The sequence below is a fragment of the Tachysurus vachellii genome, chromosome 6 (genome assembly GCF_030014155.1).
Source record: "Tachysurus vachellii isolate PV-2020 chromosome 6, HZAU_Pvac_v1, whole genome shotgun sequence".
NCBI lineage: Eukaryota > Metazoa > Chordata > Actinopteri > Siluriformes > Bagridae > Tachysurus > Tachysurus vachellii.
In genome coordinates, this window is record NC_083465.1 from 12,249,558 (window position 1) to 12,269,809 (window position 20,252).

The window sequence follows — 20,252 nt, forward strand, 5'->3', positions numbered from 1 at the left end:
ATTTAACTAGCATTGTAACTTGATTTGGCTTCTACATGATCCACAAAAATATGCTAGAACTAAAAGGAAATAAAACAATGAGTTAAAATTATTTTCCCACACAGTCTTAGTTACAGAGTAGCAGACAAAGAAAAAACAACAATATAAATTTGGTATGAATCAGTGATAATACACAAGATGAAAAATACACAATATACTCATTAACCAGTTACTAACCACAGATATAACCAAGATGTAAATAAAAACATACAGAGAAACCTAAAGCACCTCACATTTGATAGTAGCTGATGATCATGAGTTCTCGAGCTAAACAACTTGTCAACTGGATAACTGTGCAAACTCCACAATAAGCCTAAACCTACTGACAGTTTATTATTAGAACTTTAAACCAAATTGAAGAACAAATAAAAGCCTCAGGATCTTTTTTTTCCACTAAAGTGAAATATTTGACTCACTCTAACTCTCCTTTCTAATTGGATGCCTGTCACCATTTAGTTGAACTTAAAGCTGAGGCATGATGACTTATATCCATGATATATCCAATCATGAGCAAACGTTTTTGCCAACCTGCCTATGACACCCATATGTGATTTTGTAACAGTCTATTCCAGATTTATTTTTATAATATACTCCATGCTCTACAAAGGCATTCTACTAGATTTTGTAGCATGACTCTGGGGATTTGTACGCATTCAACCACAAGGGCATTAGTGATGTCGGGCGAGAAGGCCTGGGGCACATGCTGCGTTCCAGCTCATCCCAAAGGTGCTCAGGTTTGGGCACCTTAGTTCCAGTGAAGTGAAGGGAAATTGTAATGTTACAGCATACAAATACATTGTACACAATTGTCTGCTCTCAACTTTGTAGCAACAGTGTAGGGAAGCTGTATATATGGTGGTATGGTCAGGTGTATTTAATATCTTGGTATTATATTCTATATTGTAATTAAAAAAGATTCACACCAGATCCCACATGACACAGGATTATTAAGAAAAGCTGATTATAAATTAAGACTAATCACAATAATCAAATTATTTACAGTTTTTTACAACTGTAGATTTAAGCACTCAGGAAAGCAGGTATCACAAAAGCAGAGAAAACAAAATCCACATCTAATTTCTGCTGCCATTTTTGAAGCCAGGTTTGAGTATTTACTAGTTATTTGCCAAAGCATTGGAAACACCTGCCCTACCCAAGTTCACACATATTTAAAGCAAGGTTTTGCAACCACTAGTTCTCGCTTTCATTAAGTCATGCATTAGTAGAGTATCATTTAAATGTTTGCAATACATTTTACAGAGTCAGACATTAAACCTATACTTCACCATGTCAACAGATCATGACAATTTGAACATAGATTTTGGATTTAGCATTTCAGATGTGAGAGTGAGAGTGAAGAATGTCAGGTTGTCAATCATTGTCAAGAATTTCACAGACATCACAGTACTTCTGGAGGTACAACACTGCCCCCTAATGGAATGTGAGGCTCAGAAGTGAAAGGATTTAGACAGATTTAGACAGAGAAACCTGATTTATCACATTTATTATATTTTGAACATGTTCTTATTATGTATGAAGTGTTACCCCACAAGTGTGTTTTATTGGAATATAAAGGATCATAACAGTTCCAGCATGTAACACTGCTTTTTTCCAGTTAAGTTCCCACTGCATTCTAAAACAATCATGCAATTTTCACACACACAGACACACACACAGACACACACACTTAAACACACTTAAACGCACTTAAACACACTTACTTCCAGGTGACTCAGATATGAATTTGCCAAATTCATTAACACTCTCTCCTAGATACTGTTGATATTTCTGTCTTAAACCTATGGAACTTAGGAAAAATCCTTAGATGCAACCTGTTAGGCATAAAACGTTCCATTAGATGTACAACATTCAGTCAAATTCTATCCGTCATTAAACTGAACTAAAGAGCTTCCCTCTACGCTTGCACAGCACATATCCAGATTATTTGCCCATGTAGCTGGATAGCTCTTTGTCCAGGGTATGTACAAAGCGATGGTTAAGGAAGAGCAGCTGCCCATGGGGAAGAAACCTCTGGAGCATTGCATCCACTCGGTCACTTTTTAACAGCACCTGAGAATGATACCAGTGTCAGCCAATGTGAAAAGTTCATGTGTACAACAGACAGAGAGACTAATAATAAGAGAAGTAATAATAACGATCATAAGAAGATTCATTTATATACCAATTCATATAACAACATTATACAACAAGATGTAATGGAGATTAATAAAAGTATTGTGGGGCAGAAAGAAAAAAAAACAAAAAAAGAATAACTGCCTGGCTACTGATGAAAAACAGCACAGAGGGAGAAAGAATACAACTGTGGATCGAATTAGAAGAGAGATGAGATTTCACTGAGGCTCTGTGGAAGTAAAAACCAAGGTTTGAGCTCCATGACACTGAAAAACCTGATGACTGTTGGAAGAAGAGAGTGGGAGTGTATGGGCGTAATAGTTCACCACAGTAACCCATAGCACAGCTGTTTTAAAGCACATGCTTTGATTGTAGGGAGCAGGATTTTGTTCTGAATGCATTTTAGATATATGCTCAGGTCTATTAATATTTGGACACTGACACCGTTTTTTATTTTTGTTATTTTAGTTGTCTATCACTGTACAGTGGATTGGAATTAAATGGTGAATATTCAAAGTGCAGGCTTTCAGCTTTAATTTGAGTGTATTTACATCAGAATCAGACGACCTCTATAGGAATTACATCACATTTTATAAGTGGTTATTAATTCAAGTAACATTACTTCACTTACAAGTAGGCAGCTAAAAGGATAAGAGCTTTAAAATTACTAAAATCTGTTGCTGTTAATTCTCAATATGAAATCTAACGAGCCAGTGAAGCAAGTAATATATAGGCTTACTCTATCAAACTAAATCTATCAGAGATATAACAGAAGCAATAGGCATGGCCAAATCAACTATTTGGTATACTCTTAAAAATAAATAAAGGAAACCAAAAGGCTTAAAAGGCTATGTACAACAATTTTGGTAGATGACAGAACGATGAGGAAAAAACCCTTTACAACAGATGGTCTGATATTGTATATTTATTAGTGTGACCAAAAGTAATGGTGCCTTCCTATAAAAAGTGCTCAATCCCTACATGGTCATTTCAGATTCAGTAAATGCAGCATAGCGATCCCGTATCAGCAGGCTGCAGGAGAGCTTCGTCCAGCAGGCCATCAGAGTGTTGAACTCTAACCAATAACACCACCACTAGCACAACCTACTCTACCCTCCATGCGCTGCACTTTATCATTTATCACATACATTTACTCTAGACTCTTACTGATGATAGCACTGAGACTCTGACTGTCCTTGTACTGAATGTACAACATCCCCCACTACAACACGTTTTGGACTGCACACAATGTTCAAATTGCTAAAAGCAAGCAATTGCATTATTTTACTTGCTAAACTACATTCATAATTTAGAATACTGTATGGGCAACATCTCTTTTTTTACGTCGAAACGTAAAAATCAAATAACTTTGTCAATGTCCATATAAATATAGTCCTGACCATATCACCAAGTCTGGTGAGTGTTCTGTCAGAAAGGCCAGTGCTAATTGCAATAATATGATAAGGATAGTTATGAAGGAATAACTGTAAGCTCAGCTAAACTGATTTTGTTGGTTGAAATCCATACAGGGTGGTGCAGCGAACAATGTAATGCTCCGTTGGACTTCATTTTCATACAGCAGATTTTAAATAAATCTCAAATCTAACAGACTTTTATATTAAGACATTTTAGGATTATCTCTAATTATCACTGTTATTTAGCACCAGTGGGTTCAAGATTGCATCAAATTTGTTCAATTAAACGACCTGGATCTCAGAAGAGAACAGCATAGGAGATGATGGTCGTATGAATATGACAGTTTTAATCTTGTTAGTGCATCACAAATTACAAAGGAGTTTTTTTATTAGTCACACTTCAACACACACGCACCTCACTTCCAGGACCAAGCAGGCGCAGTTCCTCCAGGCAGTGGCGTGTCAGGTTCCGCAGAGTTCCTTCAGCAATAAACAGGTTCTCATGTGGCTGACACACCAGAGTGAAGGCCAAAGACTGAACCCCAAGCCACAGAGCAACACAGCGCCCTGAAAATGGCTCCTTGTTAGCCAAAGACAAAACGCCATATTCAGCATCACTCAAAGCAGTAGCCTCTTCACCGAGCCCAGCCTCTACAGACACTCTGCCTGATGCCTCCCGGCTTGCAGACACAGCACTGCGCACCTGCCTGAGAGAAAAAGAGAAAAACTGTCTCTGGATTCAAGTACAATTTTCAGTGAACTGTTATCAAAACTTTCCCTTATGGCACAGAAATAAAGTAAATAAAACTAGGAAAAGGCCTAATGAAAAGCCTTTTGGGCAAAATGTATTCATGAAGTCAATCAATAGCTGTGCACTCAGTCCTCAGCCAAATGAATGACCTTTTAATCCTCTTTCAGCATGGTTTTAAATGTTTAATGATGGTCATTCTGTACATGTTAACTAAAGGTAGATTTAAAAAAAATATACTCCAAGAAACAGTTAGTAGTTCACAATTCCTCAGTAGCAATCACTGAAGTAAAAAAAAAAAAAAAAAAAAAAAGTTTACTTCTCCATCTCTAAATGTTTCTTATTTCTAATTGTTACTATGCACACATAGGCAATTATAAGATTATTTTATAATCTTATAAAATTATAAAGGATCAGGATCACTGTACCGTAGTCGAAAAAATGTTTGTGTGAGTGCGCACGTGTTACGCATGCGCAATAAAGGTAAAGCGTGCGCTCTCACACAAACATTTTGCGAGTGGGTGTTATTGCAGAGAGCGACTTTAGTGAGGTTTTTGGACAACTTTTACATAGTTTTGGAAACATTTCGGAATGTTCGGAAAGAAGAGGTTAACAGAGAAGGAGACAGCTGCTATGTTGGCCGAAAGATCCGACGACGATATTGCGTCCTCTTCGGAAAGTGAAGAATCTGTGGACTCTGAAGCTGAGGAGGATTTTCTAAATGGAAGAGATCCTGATCTAGAACTGTGAGTACATGTTATGTTATGTATTTATTATTTTATGCGTATATATATATATATATATATGTGTGTGTGTGTGTGTGTGTGTGTGTGTGTGTGTGCGCGTGCGTGCGTGTGTGTGTGTGAGGAAAAATTGTAAATGTGTAATTTCTCATTGTAAATTGAGAATTGTAAATTCTCTGACTGTGGTCAATACAGAAACTTTGTATTTTGGGAAGGGTTCTGTGTAAATAACAACACCTGCCTGGTATTGCAGTGGGTTTATTCTGGGTGTTAAGGGATGTTAGTGTGTGTGTATGAGGTGTGAGATAAGCTAATCATTGCATTTCTGTGTTTCAGAGAACCAGAGTCATCTGACTCGGATTGGCAGCCAGATCCAAAGAGGCCCACGAGGACCCCAATGACTGTTGAGGAGGAGGAGGAGGAGGAAGAGGAGGAGCTGGAACCCCATCCCTCTACCTCCACACAGCCTGCAAGACAGGGGAGGGGGAGAGCCAGAGGAAGAGCCAGAGGAAGAGCCAGAGGAAGAGGCAGAGGAAGAGCCAGAGGAAGTGCCAGAGGGAGAGCAGGAGGGAGAGGCACTCCAGAGAAGAGTTCTGGACCTGAAGGTGCATGGCAAGGCACTGATGTGGAGGACATCACTCCTGAACAGCCATCCTTCCACCCAGCACGCACACCTGGTAGCCAGCTCATGGGTGGTGTACAATACACCGTTCTACAGTTATTTAATTTGTTTGTGACCAATGATATACTCCAAGTCATTGTGAACAATTCCAACAAGTTTGGAGAAACTGACCACCCAGACACCTTTCAGAGGATCACCTTGCCAGAGATGATGTCGTACTTGGCGATTATTATCTACATGGGACTAGTCAAGGCACAGAACATCAATGACTATTGGAGAAGGTCTGAACTATACACCTTTTCTTTTCCATCGAGTGTGATGTCAGGGCGCAGGTTCAAAGCCATCTCACGCGCCATCCACCTCAGTGACATAGATGACGATGCTGCCAACAACTTAAAAAGAGGCACCGCTGGGTACGACAGGCTTTGTAAAATTAAGCCAATGTACAATGAGATTAGGCAGGTGTGCATGGCGTTTTACCAACCCCACCAGTGTGTTGCAATTGACGAGAGGATGGTCGCATCCAAAGCCCGCAACAATCTCCGCCAAAACATGAAGAACAAGCCTGTGAAGTGGGGTTATAAGCTGTTTGTGCTGGCGGATTCCACCAATGGTTACACCTGGGACTTCTTCATCTACGAAGGCAAGGGATCACAAATTGTCAAGGGGCTCAGTTATGACTCCGTAATGCGGCTCATGAATACGCAGTTGCTTGGTACCGGGTACAAGTTATTTGTGGATAACTTTTACACAAGCCCAGATCTCTTTCGTGACCTGCTGGCAAAGAAGATCTGGGCCTGCGGTACCATTCGCGGACAGCGTATTGGGTTCCCCAAAGACCGGCCAGGCGGGCTTGAGAGGCGGGCTCCCCGGGGCACCATTCGCTGGATCCGCGAGGGGCCCATGGTGTTTGTTCAGTGGAGGGACACCAGAGATGTGCTAATGTGTTCCACAATCCATGCAGCACATGGAGAGGATACAGTCCAGAGAAGGATCAAGGGGGCAGATGGGCAGTGGTCTATAAAGGATGTCCCCATTCCACCAGCCATCAGGGATTACAACAGGTATGTACAGTGTTTTCATAGTTTCAACTCTTTGAATTGAATTTTGATATCATGACAATGCATCAATATCAGTGTAATATAACGGCTATGTTCCTTTTCTACTCAGAAACATGGGTGGTGTGGACCTGTCCAATGCCCTGATTGGCTACTACTCCATCCTGCACAAGACCAAGAAGTGGTACCGGTCTTTCCTGTTCCACTTCATCGACATCGCCATTGTCAACGCCTTTATCCTGTACAAGGAGATGGCCATTGCAAGGCAGGAGAAGGTGATGTCACACAAGGCCTTTCGTGAGACCCTGGTGATGGAACTGAAAGCGGCTGGGTCTACCACCACAGCCCCTCCACAGCCACCCACTCCTGCTCCCCAAGGTGCCTTACACAAACCTGTACATTTTTCACAGGATGGCTCCGTAGGTCGGAGGAGATGTGTCCACTGCCACCAGAAGACCGCAGTGAAATGCTCCTCCTGTGATGTGTGCCTGTGCTTCACAATAACCAGGGACTGTTACAACACATGGCACACCCTGAACAATTTTTAATTTTATATATTATGTAAATAGTTTTTTATCATTCGTGTGTGTGTGTGTTTGTATTATGCACAGTTCAGTTTTGTCATTTTCTCAGGCTCTTTGGTCATGTAAATACTTTTTGCTTCATTCATGTGTGTGTATTTGTATTTTGCATAGTTTAGTTAATACATTTTCTAATCTTTCTATATAAAAAACTTTTACAGTGCACTTTGCCCGTTTTTATCAAAATCTCTCAGGCAGAATGGAAGAATATGGGTTTTGTGTGGTTATGCTAATGTAATGTTGTGCCTAATTGACTGACATCAAATCCAAATACATAAAATACCTCAATGTTTCAGAGCTTTCATCAGATACCAAGATTATGTTTCTAGGCAAAGGGGTTCAAAAGTTATAAGCCTTTGAAACTCAGCATGCAGTCTTGGTAACCAAAGTTCCTTTTGGAGTCTCCAAATGGCACAAAACAAAAACGCACAGACATATCTGTAGAAAAAAATTCATAGAAAATCCATTTTTGAGTCTTTTGACTTCAAACCTTTTTCTGTAGTAAGCTAAGCCATGTGGCTATGACCTTGAGTTTGTCTTTATCTCATTAGATGTGTTTATAGCAGTGTATTTTAGTCAGTTTACAGATGAATGACTGACTGAAATAAAAACCCTCCATTCTAGCCTCTGTAACTCTGTGTCAGTGAGGTCTAGAGTCACGCTGACACTTGTATCAGAAACCAGGATTGTTTCCTTTCCAATGATACCAGACACACCCCTGAGTGTCAAAGTATATGGGAGCTGTACCACTTTAAATTTGGGTATGTCGTTTAGACAAAAAACATGAAATTTCTCTCTACCTTATCCATCAGCAAGCATAAGTGTCTGTGCTAGCACAGACTAGCAGGAATATGGGCTGACAACAAATCATTCATCTATTTATTCTTCTTCAGTTATAGATACATCCTTCTCTAAGTAACAGTTTTAGTGAAACTGGAGCCAATCCCAGCAACAAAGGACACAAGGTAGGAGATGGGTCGTACATTGCATCGCACCATTTACACATACACATTCACATGCTCATTAACAATATTGGGCAATCTGATACAGTCAATCCACCTACATACATGGTTTGGACAGAAGGAGCCAACCTGAAAACCCAGAGGAGACCCCCACCCCACAAACATGAAACTCTGACCCTGGAACTTTGATGGGGCAAGTATACCCACATCATGCTACCCTGAAAGCAAATCAACTTTACTTAAATGCAAATCAATTAGATTAAAAAAATAAGATCAATAATAACTCAGCAATTTGAGCTTCTATAAAAAATATCATTATGAATTAAAATTACTTCCAAAAGACTCTCCCCCTTAGAATCCATTGACAGTAGCTTCACCACTATTGCTGCTTGAATTGCTTAAGGACTTTGTATGAACTATTCTAAATAATGCCAAAGTAGTTGATGATTGTCTCTCAAAGCGCACACAGCGTATCTATTACAACATTTGTTCAGTGCTCTTTACTTGATTATTCTTTTGAGGTGCTGTATTTAGCAAATACACATGTAAAGGCTGTTAACTTATACCGATCATAATCATGTTTCCAGCATTGTTACCTGGACGGTATTCTTGTTCAAACAATTTGTAAACAAGTACTTCCCAAGTGCTTGATTAATAACTCTTGACTAGAGACCTTTAATTGTTAGTGCAACCCAGGGAGCTATTGTAGTACAGTGATATATAGACAGGGATGCACAGACTTCTGAAGCAACTGCTGTGATAAAGGAGTGTAGCTTTGCCATTGTGCAGTGCAGCTTTTCAAAAGTGAGATAAGGTATAACTCACTATTACCATACAAACTACTGTGAAAAACATTATTTCTCTATCTTCAAGGTGGCTATCAAAGTCATTATAACTTAAGCAACTTATCAAATATATCACAATCAAAGGCTTAATTCATGCATAATGTAGATCATTTAGAAAAATGATCATTCTTGTTTTCAAGAATTTCTACATTCTACAGTTCTTGCTATAATTCCCTTATAGTGTGCAGCCTGATGGCCAGAAATGTTTTAAATTAAATCTATAACGCAATAATGTGTGCAAAATACTGAAGGGTTATGGTTAGGATCTTAATACATTGCTAATACACCATAGATTTGTGTATCATCTGTTAGATAGTGATTTTGTTGCCTTAATTTTTGTTGTGGTATTTTTGTGATATTGTTGTGTAAAATGTGGCCTAATGGGAGCATACAGAAACTAAACAAAGTTCCAAGCCCACAGACCCACGTGGTGCTCACAGATTCAGTATTAGACATGACTTGGTTATTCAAATGTGCACCTTTACATTTCGTCAAAATCTAATGTCTACCAATCCACCGATTACCAAACGTGCTAAATTCACCTCTTTTGATCAAACCAAAAAAACACTACACTCGTTAAGTAATCTATTTTTTTGTTCAACAAGACAATGTGTGATTAGTCCATCTACTTTTTGGTTCTCTTCCAAATTAATTTTGATAAAAGGATGTTAGAATAAATAATCCAGCACATTTGTGTTCAGTAAACCTGAACACAAAGAATGTGATGACCACCCCATTCATGCTACATGTATGTATTTTTGTTTTCCAATTGCAAAACAATCCAATATAATCTGTACATTTGTTGACAAATCTGATGTGGGTGTTAAAAATCAAACCTTTTGCTTATGTCTTTTTATCTTTGAAAGACAAGGGCACTTATGTCCTGTTTATACCAGCAAGCCCTGGCGACCCCATTCTGCCCTACAAAGAAACTTTCCATCCATGTACTGTTTGTCATCACACAGGGTAAACGGGAGCCTAAAGCCTATACCGGGTGACACTGGATGGGGTGTGAACACTACACACATACCCATTCACACACTACATACAATTTAGAAACAGCAGTCAGCCCACAGCAAATGTCTTTGGACTTGGAGAGAAAGCCAAATTACCTGGAGGAAACCAGCGAAGGGGGAAGAACATGCACACAGGGCAGAGATGGGAATCAAACACAAAGACACAAACCGAGCAGTTAATATCCCACCCGGATTTCTATGGTGAGAGTGAAAGGGGGACAGATGAAGTGAGCACACTTCTAATTCTGTATGATTATGGTTGTGCAGATTCCTCTGAATATACATAAAAAAAAGGGAAGGAAGTGAATGGGGTTACAATAAAGCACAGCATGTGAAGTCACTGCCAACAGCAGTATGTAAGAGTTGGTGAAATGTGGGCGAGTGAATATTACCTGGCTACGAGCCCTACAGTCTCTTTTTGAGCCAGTCGCTGGTGCTCGGCGGTTCTATGGAGCAGTGTGAGTTCCTCCGGCCCGAACAGGCGAGAGTACAGTACCCTGCTCTCACCAGCAGGGAGCGCGCTCACCGGACACACGGTGTGGATCAGAAAGCACACCACCATGACTTCTTTATAACAACAACAACACAATTATTACACTAAGAGAAGTTCGTAATGCGCAATTATAGAGTTAACATGCATGTTAAACAATGTTAAACTTACAGGATGGAATAAAGCGCAATAAACGTCCACGGATAGATGTTTAGCACAAGAAAAAAAACAGCATAAATATAACTAGAATAACATATCCGTAGCAAATCCTACATTTCTTTATACTTTTCCTACGTTTCTATTGCAAAACACTTTGGAAAGTGTCGGTAAATTACACAATTAAAAATAACAATAAAAATATATATTGTTTAATGAATAATATCTGATCCGTTCGACGTTAAATACAAAAACATTTCCGGGTTTTAGTCACGTGACCAATGACAAGCCTCATACATAAAGCTTCAATGCTAACACAAGATGGCGACATTAGTTCAGCGCTAAATTATGATACAACTTAAGAGACAGATGTTAAGGCTAAAGGCTGTTTCCTCGTTAATTATTCTCAATTTCGAAAATCAGTAAACAGCTATAAATAAGTGAATTAAATCTGACACTAAGTCAAATGAATGGTGCAAGTCAGCAGCAGCTGGTGTGTGAGGAGTTTCTTACCTCAGGCTGATTCCAATTACCCAGTGAAAACACTAAGGAACACACAGCTGTTTCACAAACATTCTCAGCTAAAACATTTTAAACAAAAACTGGTTAAAATATCGCATAATATCTTAAACTTCACCTAAAGCACAAAAAATATATATTACATTTTAATACACTAATGCAGTATGTTAAAAAGTGAGAGATGGTGCCAGGAGAACAATCTTCTCCTGAAAGTCAGCAAGACTAAGAGTTGATAGTGGACATCAGCACGAAGCAGGATCGGTCATACCAACCGCTAAACATCAACGGGACCCCATTGGAGAGAGTGGAAAGTTTCTGGTACCTAGGTGTCCACATCACACAGGACCTGTCTTGGTCCTGTCACATCAACACCCTGGTGAAGAAGGCCCAGCAGCGTCTGTATTAGTGTTAATTTCGTCAGACGAGACGAGACGAAATATGTTCGTCAACAACCTTTTTTTTATGACTAAGACGAGACGATGACAAGACTGCACCACTGTCCAAAAACGCTAAGACTAAATTAACATGAATTATTGTTGACGAAAAAAGACGAGACGAAAATGTTTTGTATAAAATAAAAACTAAGATAAAATCTCTCTTCATTTTTGTCTACAATTGTCTCTGCTTTTTCATCAGCTGTTACGCCTTTAAAATATTCACAACGAGTTCGCTGCTTCGCGCTGTTGCTCAAGTTACAGGTCCGAGAAGCGGATCCCGCTTATTATATTGCTACCTACCAAATAAATCGATAATTTGACACAAAATGATGATTTAAAAAGAAGTTTATTTATTTAAAAACAATTGTATTGTTTCCGCTAAAGAAAATAGTGCGCGCCGTCTCTACCCAGTCAGCAAATTTCCTTTGGCCCAGATTTGGGCCAGATAAACAGCTGAGCTGTGGCCCAGATTAGTTTGTGTTTGTCGGCCCAGAAATGGCCCACATCTCCTTTGCCAAAACTGAACCAAAGCAGTGCCATAAGTCCACCAAGCATAAGCCAAATGTAATTTATATGGCCCAAATATGGCACACCTATTCTTTGCCAAAACTGAACCAAAGCAGTGCCATAAGTCCACCAAGCATAAGCCAAATGTAATTTATATGGCCCAAATATGGCACACCTATTCTTTGCCAAAACTGAACCAAAGCAGTGCCATAGGTCCACCAAGCATAAGCCAAATGTAATTTATATGGCCCAAATATGGCACACCTATTCTTTGCCAAAACTGAACCAAAGCAGTGCCATAAGTCCACCAAGCATAAGCCTAATCTAATTTATATGGCCCAAATATGGCACACGTATTCTTTGCCAAAACTGAACCAAAGCAGTGCCATAAGTCCACCAAGCATAAGCCTAATGTAATTTATATGGCCCAAATATGGCACACGTATTCTTTGCCAAAACTGAACCAAAGCAGTGCCATAAGTCCACCAAGCATAAGCCTAATGTAATTTTATGTGGCCCAAATATGGCACACCTCTTCTTTGAAAGAACTAAACCAAAGGAGTGCCATAAGTCCACCAAACATGAGACAAATAATACAATTTAATGTGGCCCATATGTGAGCCTTATATGCAATTTTAGTATGGTTGAGTTCTGTTAAAATCTAACGGCCCATATGTGACCCACATGCAGCTGACAGTATGTAAATATCTAATTAACTTAAAGGTAAATGAAACACTCAACAACAAATGTACTCAAAACAATTTACTTCAAAACAAGTGTTTAAATAATTACAGCTTTAAGAGTAAACATAAGAATACATTTAAGAATGTATTCAACTCAGAGTAATAAAAATCACAGAAAAAAATACAAAAAAATCAGAGTAACTTGTACAGAGAACTTGAATTGAGAAAGTGAGTTTTGATGTGCAGGGACATTTTGATGTGGTTTTGATGTGCCCAATGAGGGTCGGCAGTGTTTTGTTGGGCCTTGTGTTTCTTCATTCGCTCCCTCCTACCCCCCCTCTCGGTCTCCAGCGAGGTGCAACCATTTATGTTGATTATGTCTTTATTTGAGGCTTTTGCAGTAAGGGGATTCTGCCTGACTGCACCTGCAATAAAGATAAATTTAAATAATGCTAGCAGCAATACAACCTGGAAGTTAGAGCTGGAGGATAATGGGGAAAAAATCATTTAATATAAATTATTTCCTTTAATATTTTTAATTGCAATAATTAACCACCTCTGATTGACCAAAAAAAAAAAAATTCCAGTATATTTTCGAAAGGAATTGCAAATTGTATTTTTCAATATGTGGGCCATAATAATACCATAATTTCTTATAACAAATTATTTAGATTTTGTTTTTAGAATATATTTTTAGAATACTTTTTCAACAACCGGTTAAAATTTACAACACGATGTATTCTGCTTTAAAAAAGACATGCATTACTTTCAGTGCATGAGACAGATTCCAAGGGACCGTCTGCAAAGTGCAAATCCCGAAAAGCGAATACTAAAAAAGTCAATAACGTCACTGTAATACTGTACTGTCACCAGCTCACACACATCACTGTAATACACTGTACTGTCACCAGCTCACACACATCACTGTAATACACTGTACTGTCACCAGCTCACACACATCACTGTAATACACTGTACTGTCACCAGCTCACACACATCACTGTAATACACTGTACTGTCACCAGCTCACACACATCACTGTAATACACTGTACTGTCACCAGCTCACACACATCACTGTAATACACTGTACTGTCACCAGCTCACACACATCTCTGATGTCCTGATAGTTATACTACAACACTTATTTGGGGGAAATGTGTTTTCCTTTTGGGGGAAATATTTTCATATAAAAAAAAACATAAAAATTATACAAAAAGACATTTCTCCCAAGTTGACTGTTTTTAGTATTCGCTTTTCGGGTTTTGCACTTTGCAGACGGTCCCTTGGTTCGCACATAGAGACTTATGTATTTTGTCCACCACGGAGGAAAGCTGATTTTGAGGAAAATTGGGTTGTAGCTGCGTCTCTACATTACTATGATAAAAAAAAGAGGTGTTATTTGTGTAGTAACAGCGTTTAGCTCAGGAGTTATTGACTCGGGAAACTCCAATCTGTAAATATGCGGCCAACTTTACTTAAGTGCTGTTGATTTATAGCCAAAAACATCGGAATTTAAAACGGCAAACCAGCGGACGTAGCGAACATTAAACTGTGTTGTTAAACTGAGGAAAATATTAGCTAATTTGACCCCTTCCTCAATTAAACTAATAACTAAACGCTTATAACATGTAATATTGACACATAATGCTGAATATTTCAATTATATGACTTTAAAGTGCCAATCACTTACCTGAACGTAGCCTACACAGTCGTGAGGAAAGCAGAAATGCCGCCCGCTGCCCGAGTCTCAGTCACATTCGCGCCGTAGTCTCACTCCACCAATAGGAGGGAAGATGCATAGCAACCTGAGGTGTGGAACGGCGGATGTCTGCCGCACTTGATTTCAGGATTCCTGTGTTTTTCCAAGTATAAGCCAAATGTTTACCACAAGTCGTGTTTCTCACTGTGTGCCATAGCTCAACCACATATGGTTCTCATGTGTTCGTTGTTATCTGGGCCATATACCGCAAAATGAGTTGTGAACCAAGAGAGCATTTCCCTCCGATTTTAAAGTTATGGCAAAACAAATATGGCCACAATTTGGCCCATATCTGTATAGCCACGCCACATCTAGGCCATATGTGCCAGATAATACCCACATGTGGCCCAAACGTAATTGCTATCTGGGTAAGTTTAGAATCCTGTGTGTCCATGGCAACGCTCTGTTTTTCATGGCAACGGTGTGTTATAGTTCGCAGCGGTCTGTTATCAAGAAATAAAATAGTGTGTGCATAGAAAGAATTTGTCCACACGCCGCTCAAAAAAAAAAAAAAATCTCCTGAGCGCAAGTCCACCCCTGGTCTAGGCAGCTTTTTGTGTTAAATTATATTTCCTATCGCTGCGCAGGCTCTTTTATTGTACATGACAGCTTATGTCCCGATGACCGGTCTTTGCATTACGATTAAAGCAGTATCAATAAAGTAAAAAATTGATGTGCAGTCAAGTTCGAGTGCATGCACTGTTTAAACGAGTGTTCTCAACTTCTCACTGATACTTTTGTGATTCGCGGAGTTTTGACAAGTTTTATAGCCTTGATATTGTTTCTTATTCAAAAGTGGTGACAGAAAAAACTCAGCACACCCAACCTGAAACCTCTTCCCACGCCCCTGTCACAATCACATCATAATCAAAATTAATAATTAGGCTTAAAAGCAAATGTATATGTAAGGGAATCAAGTTTAACAATTACATGTAATATTGCTCCAAATATCATCAATAATGGTGTGTGCAATACCATGTATAACTTGCATTAAGTCGGTAATTTATATATATATATATATATATATATATATATATATATATATATATATATATATATATATATATATATATATATATATATACACACCTACAGTTTTGATCTTAGGCTTTTCATTAAGTTATTTATTTCCACTATAACACTTGTGTTCCTGATATTATTGCATTTAATGAGGCCTCGTTATTTATTCTTACAATAGATTCCAGATGTGGTCAAGCTTTTTGACTAAAACTAGACTAAAATTAAAAGACTTTTAGTCGACTAAAACTAAGACTAACAAAAAAGATATGTGAATGACTAAATATAACTAAAACTAACAAGAACATTTGGCACAAGACTAAGACTAAATTAAAAATAGGTGACGAAATTAACACTACACAAGTAAAAAAAAAAAAAAAAAAAAAAAAGTTTACTTCTCCATCTCTAAATGTTTCTTATTTCTAATTGTTACTATGCACACATAGGCAATTATAAGATTATTTTATAATCTTATAAAATTATAAAGGATCTGGATCACAGATCGTGCCGTAGTCGAAAAAATATTTGTGTGAGTGCGCACGTGTTACGCATGCGCAATAAAGGTTTTGCGCACGCGTAAAGCGTGCGCTCTCACACAAACATTTTGCGAGTGGGTGTTATTGCAGAGAGCGACTTTAGTGAGGTTTTTGGACAACTTTTACATAGTTTTGGAAACATTTCGGAATGTTCGGAAAGAAGAGGTTAACAGAGAAGAAGACAGCTGCTATGTTGGCCGAAAGATCCGACGACGATATTGCGTCCTCTTCGGAAGGTGAAGAATCTGTGGACTCTGAATCTGAGGAGGATTTTCTAAATGGAAGCGAAGTATCTGTGGACTCTGAAGCTGAGGAGGATTTTCTAAATGGAAGAGATCCTGATCTAGAACTGTGAGTACATGTTATGTTATGTATTTATTATTTTATGCGTGTATATATATATATGTGTGTGTGTGTGTGTGTGTGTGTGTGTGTGTGTGTGCGCGCGTGCGTGCGTGTGTGTGAGGGAAAATTGTAAATGTGTAATTTCTCATTGTAAATTGAGAATTGTAAATTCTCTGACTGTGGTCAATACAGAAACTTTGTATTTTGGGAAGGGTTCTGTGTAAATAACAACACCTGCCTGGTATTGCAGTGGGTTTATTCTGGGTGTTAGGGGATGTTAGTGTGTCTGTATGAGGTGTGAGATAAGCTAATCATTGCATTTCTGTGTTTCAGAGAGCCAGAGTCATCTGACTCGGATTGGCAGCCAGATCCAAAGAGGCCCACGAGGACCCCAATGACTCTTGAAGAGGAGGAGGAGGAGGAGGAGGAGGAAGAAGAGGAGGAGGAGTTGGAACCCCATCCCTCTACCTCCACACAGTCTGCAAGACAGGGGAGGGGGAGAGCCAGAGAAAGAGCCAGAGGAAGTGCCAGAGGAAGTGCCAGAGGGAGAGCAGGAGGGAGAAGCACTCCAGAGAAGAGTTCTGGACCTGAAGGTGCATGGCAAGGCACTGATGTGGAGGACATCAGTCCTGAACAGCCATCCTTCCACCCAGCACGCACACCTGGTAGCCAGCTCATGGGTGGTGTACAATACACCGTTCTACAGTTATTTAATTTGTTTGTGACCAATGATATACTCCAAGTCATTGTGAACAATTCCAACAAGTTTGGAGAAACTGACCACCCAGACACCTTTCAGAGGATCACCTTGCCAGAGATGATGTCGTACTTGGCGATTATTATCTACATGGGACTAGTCAAGGCACAGAACATCAATGACTATTGGAGAAGGTCTGAACTATACACCTTTTCTTTTCCATCGAGTGTGATGTCAGGGCGCAGGTTCAAAGCCATCTCACGCGCCATCCACCTCAGTGACATAGATGACGATGCTGCCAACAACTTAAAAAGAGGCACCGCTGGGTACGACAGGCTTTGTAAAATTAAGCCAATGTACAATGAGGTTAGGCAGGTGTGCATGGCGTTTTACCAACCCCACCAGTGTGTTGCAATTGACGAGAGGATGGTCGCATCCAAAGCCCGCAACAATCTCCGCCAAAACATGAAGAACAAGCCTGTGAAGTGGGGTTATAAGCTGTTTGTGCTGGCGGATTCCACCAATGGTTACACCTGGGACTTCTTCATCTACGAAGGCAAGGGATCACAAATTGTCAAGGGGCTCAGTTATGACTCCGTAATGCGGCTCATGAATACGCAGTTGCTTGGTACCGGGTACAAGTTATTTGTGGATAACTTTTACACAAGCCCAGATCTCTTTCGTGACCTGCTGGCAAAGAAGATCTGGGCCTGCGGTACCATTCGCGGACAGCGTATTGGGTTCCCCAAAGACCGGCCAGGCGGGCTTGAGAGGCGGGCTCCCCGGGGCACCATTCGCTGGATCCGCGAGGGGCCCATGGTGTTTGTTCAGTGGAGGGACACCAGAGATGTGCTAATGTGTTCCACAATCCATGCAGCACATGGAGAGGATACAGTCCAGAGAAGGATCAAGGGGGCAGATGGGCAGTGGTCTATAAAGGATGTCCCCATTCCACCAGCCATCATGGATTACAACAGGTATGTACAGTGTTTTCATAGTTTCAACTCTTTGAATTGAATTTTGATATCATGACAATGCATCAATATCAGTGTAATATAACGGCTATGTTCCTTTTCTACTCAGAAACATGGGTGGTGTGGACCTGTCCAATGCCCTGATTGGCTACTACTCCATCCTGCACAAGACCAAGAAGTGGTACCGGTCTTTCCTGTTCCACTTCATCGACATCGCCATTGTCAACGCCTTTATCCTGTACAAGGAGATGGCCATTGCAAGGCAGGAGAAGGTGATGTCACACAAGGCCTTTCGTGAGACCCTGGTGATGGAACTGAAAGCGGCTGGGTCTACCACCACAGCCCCTCCACAGCCACCCACTCCTGCTCCCCAAGGTGCCTTACACAAACCTGTACATTTTTCACAGGATGGCACCGTAGGTCGGAGGAGATGTGTCCACTGCCACCAGAGGACCACAGTGAAATGCTCCTCCTGTGATGTGTGCCTGTGCTTCACAATAACCAGGGACTGTTACAACACATGGCACACCCTGAACAATTTTTAATTTTATATATTATGTAAATAGTTTTTTATCATTCGTGTGTGAGTTTTGTCATTTTCTCAGGCTCTTTGGTCATGTAAATACTTTTTGCTTCATTCATGTGTGTGTATTTGTATTTTGCATAGTTTAGTTATTAAATTTTCTAATCTTTCTATATAAAAAACTTTTACAGTGCACTTTGCCCGTTTTTATCAAAATCTCTCAGGCAGAATGGAAGAATATGGGTTTTGTGTGGTTATGCTAATGTAATGTTGTGCCTAATTGACTGACATCAAATCCAAATACATAAAATACCTCAATGTTTCAGAGCTTTCATCAGATACCAAGATTATGTTTCTAGGCAAAGGGGTTCAAAAGTTATAAGCCTTTGAAACTCAGCATGCAGTCTTGGTAACCAAAGTTCCTTTTGGAGTCTCCAAATGGCACAAAACAAAAACGCACAGACATATCTGTAGAAATTAATACATATAAAATCCATTTTTGAGTCTTTTGACTTCAAACTTTTTTCTGTAGTAAGCTAAGCCATGTGGCTATGACCTTGAGTTTGTCTTTATCTCATTAGATGTGTTTATAGCAGTGTATTTTAGTCAGTTTACAGATGAATGACTGACGGAAATAAAAACCCTCCATTCTAGCCTCTGTAACTCTGTGTCAGTGAGGTCTAGAATCACCCTGATCCTTGTATCAGTAACCAGAGATTGTTTCCTTTCCAATGATATGAGACACACCCCTGAGTGTCAAAGTATATGGGAGCTGTACCACTTTAAATTTGGGTATGTCGTTTAGACAAAAAAACATGAAATTTCTCTCTACCTTATCCATCAGCAAGCATAAGTGTCTGTGCTAGCACAGACTAGCAGGAATATGGGCTGACAACAAATCATTCATCTATTTATTCTTCTTCAGTTATAGATACATCCTTCTCTAAGTAACAGTTTTAGTGAAACTGGAGCCAATCCCAGCAACAAAGGACACAAGGTAGGAGATGGGTCGTACATTGCATCGCACCATTTACACATACACATTCACATGCTCATTAACAATATTGGGCAATCTGATACAGTCAATCCACCTACATACATGGTTTGGACAGAAGGAGCCAACCTGAAAACCCAGAGGAGACCCCCACCCCACAAACATGAAACTCTGACCCTGGAACTTTGATGGGGCAAGTATACCCACATCATGCTACCCTGAAAGCAAATCAGCTTTACTTAAAAGCAAAACAATTAGATTAAAAAAATAAGATCAATAATAACTCAGCAATTTGAGGTTCTCGTAGAGAAATTCGTAATGCGCAATTATAGAGTTAACATGCATGTTAAACTTACAGGATGGAATAAAGCGCAATAAACGTCCACGGATAGATGTTTAGCACAAGAAAAAAAACAGCATAAATATAACTAGAATAACATATCCGTAACAA

At 39.6% G+C, this 20,252-nt stretch overlaps 3 protein-coding genes across 3 annotated transcripts; 2 read left to right on the forward strand and 1 right to left on the reverse strand.

Moving 5' to 3' along the window:
* Positions 1-1,532: 1,532 nt before the first annotated feature.
* On the reverse strand, positions 1,533-11,068 carry ap5s1 (adaptor related protein complex 5 subunit sigma 1). The gene is made up of 4 exons (XM_060872260.1): positions 10,824-11,068; positions 10,555-10,729; positions 4,003-4,294; positions 1,533-2,109 (listed from the first exon to the last, which is right to left on the reverse strand). The coding sequence occupies exons 2-4, from the start codon at positions 10,722-10,724 to the stop codon at positions 1,981-1,983; spliced, it is 591 nt and encodes a 196-aa protein (XP_060728243.1). The 5' UTR covers positions 10,725-10,729; positions 10,824-11,068; the 3' UTR covers positions 1,533-1,980.
* LOC132846663 (piggyBac transposable element-derived protein 4-like) lies at positions 4,868-7,504 on the forward strand. Its single transcript, XM_060871358.1, has 3 exons — positions 4,868-5,081; positions 5,415-6,764; positions 6,871-7,504. The coding sequence occupies exons 1-3, from the start codon at positions 4,927-4,929 to the stop codon at positions 7,304-7,306; spliced, it is 1,941 nt and encodes a 646-aa protein (XP_060727341.1). The 5' UTR covers positions 4,868-4,926; the 3' UTR covers positions 7,307-7,504.
* A 5,279-nt stretch (positions 11,069-16,347) lies between the features above and the next one.
* On the forward strand, positions 16,348-19,293 carry LOC132846664 (piggyBac transposable element-derived protein 4-like). Its single transcript, XM_060871359.1, has 3 exons — positions 16,348-16,619; positions 16,947-18,287; positions 18,394-19,293. The coding sequence occupies exons 1-3, from the start codon at positions 16,417-16,419 to the stop codon at positions 18,827-18,829; spliced, it is 1,980 nt and encodes a 659-aa protein (XP_060727342.1). The 5' UTR covers positions 16,348-16,416; the 3' UTR covers positions 18,830-19,293.
* The last annotated feature ends 959 nt before the right edge of the window (positions 19,294-20,252 follow it).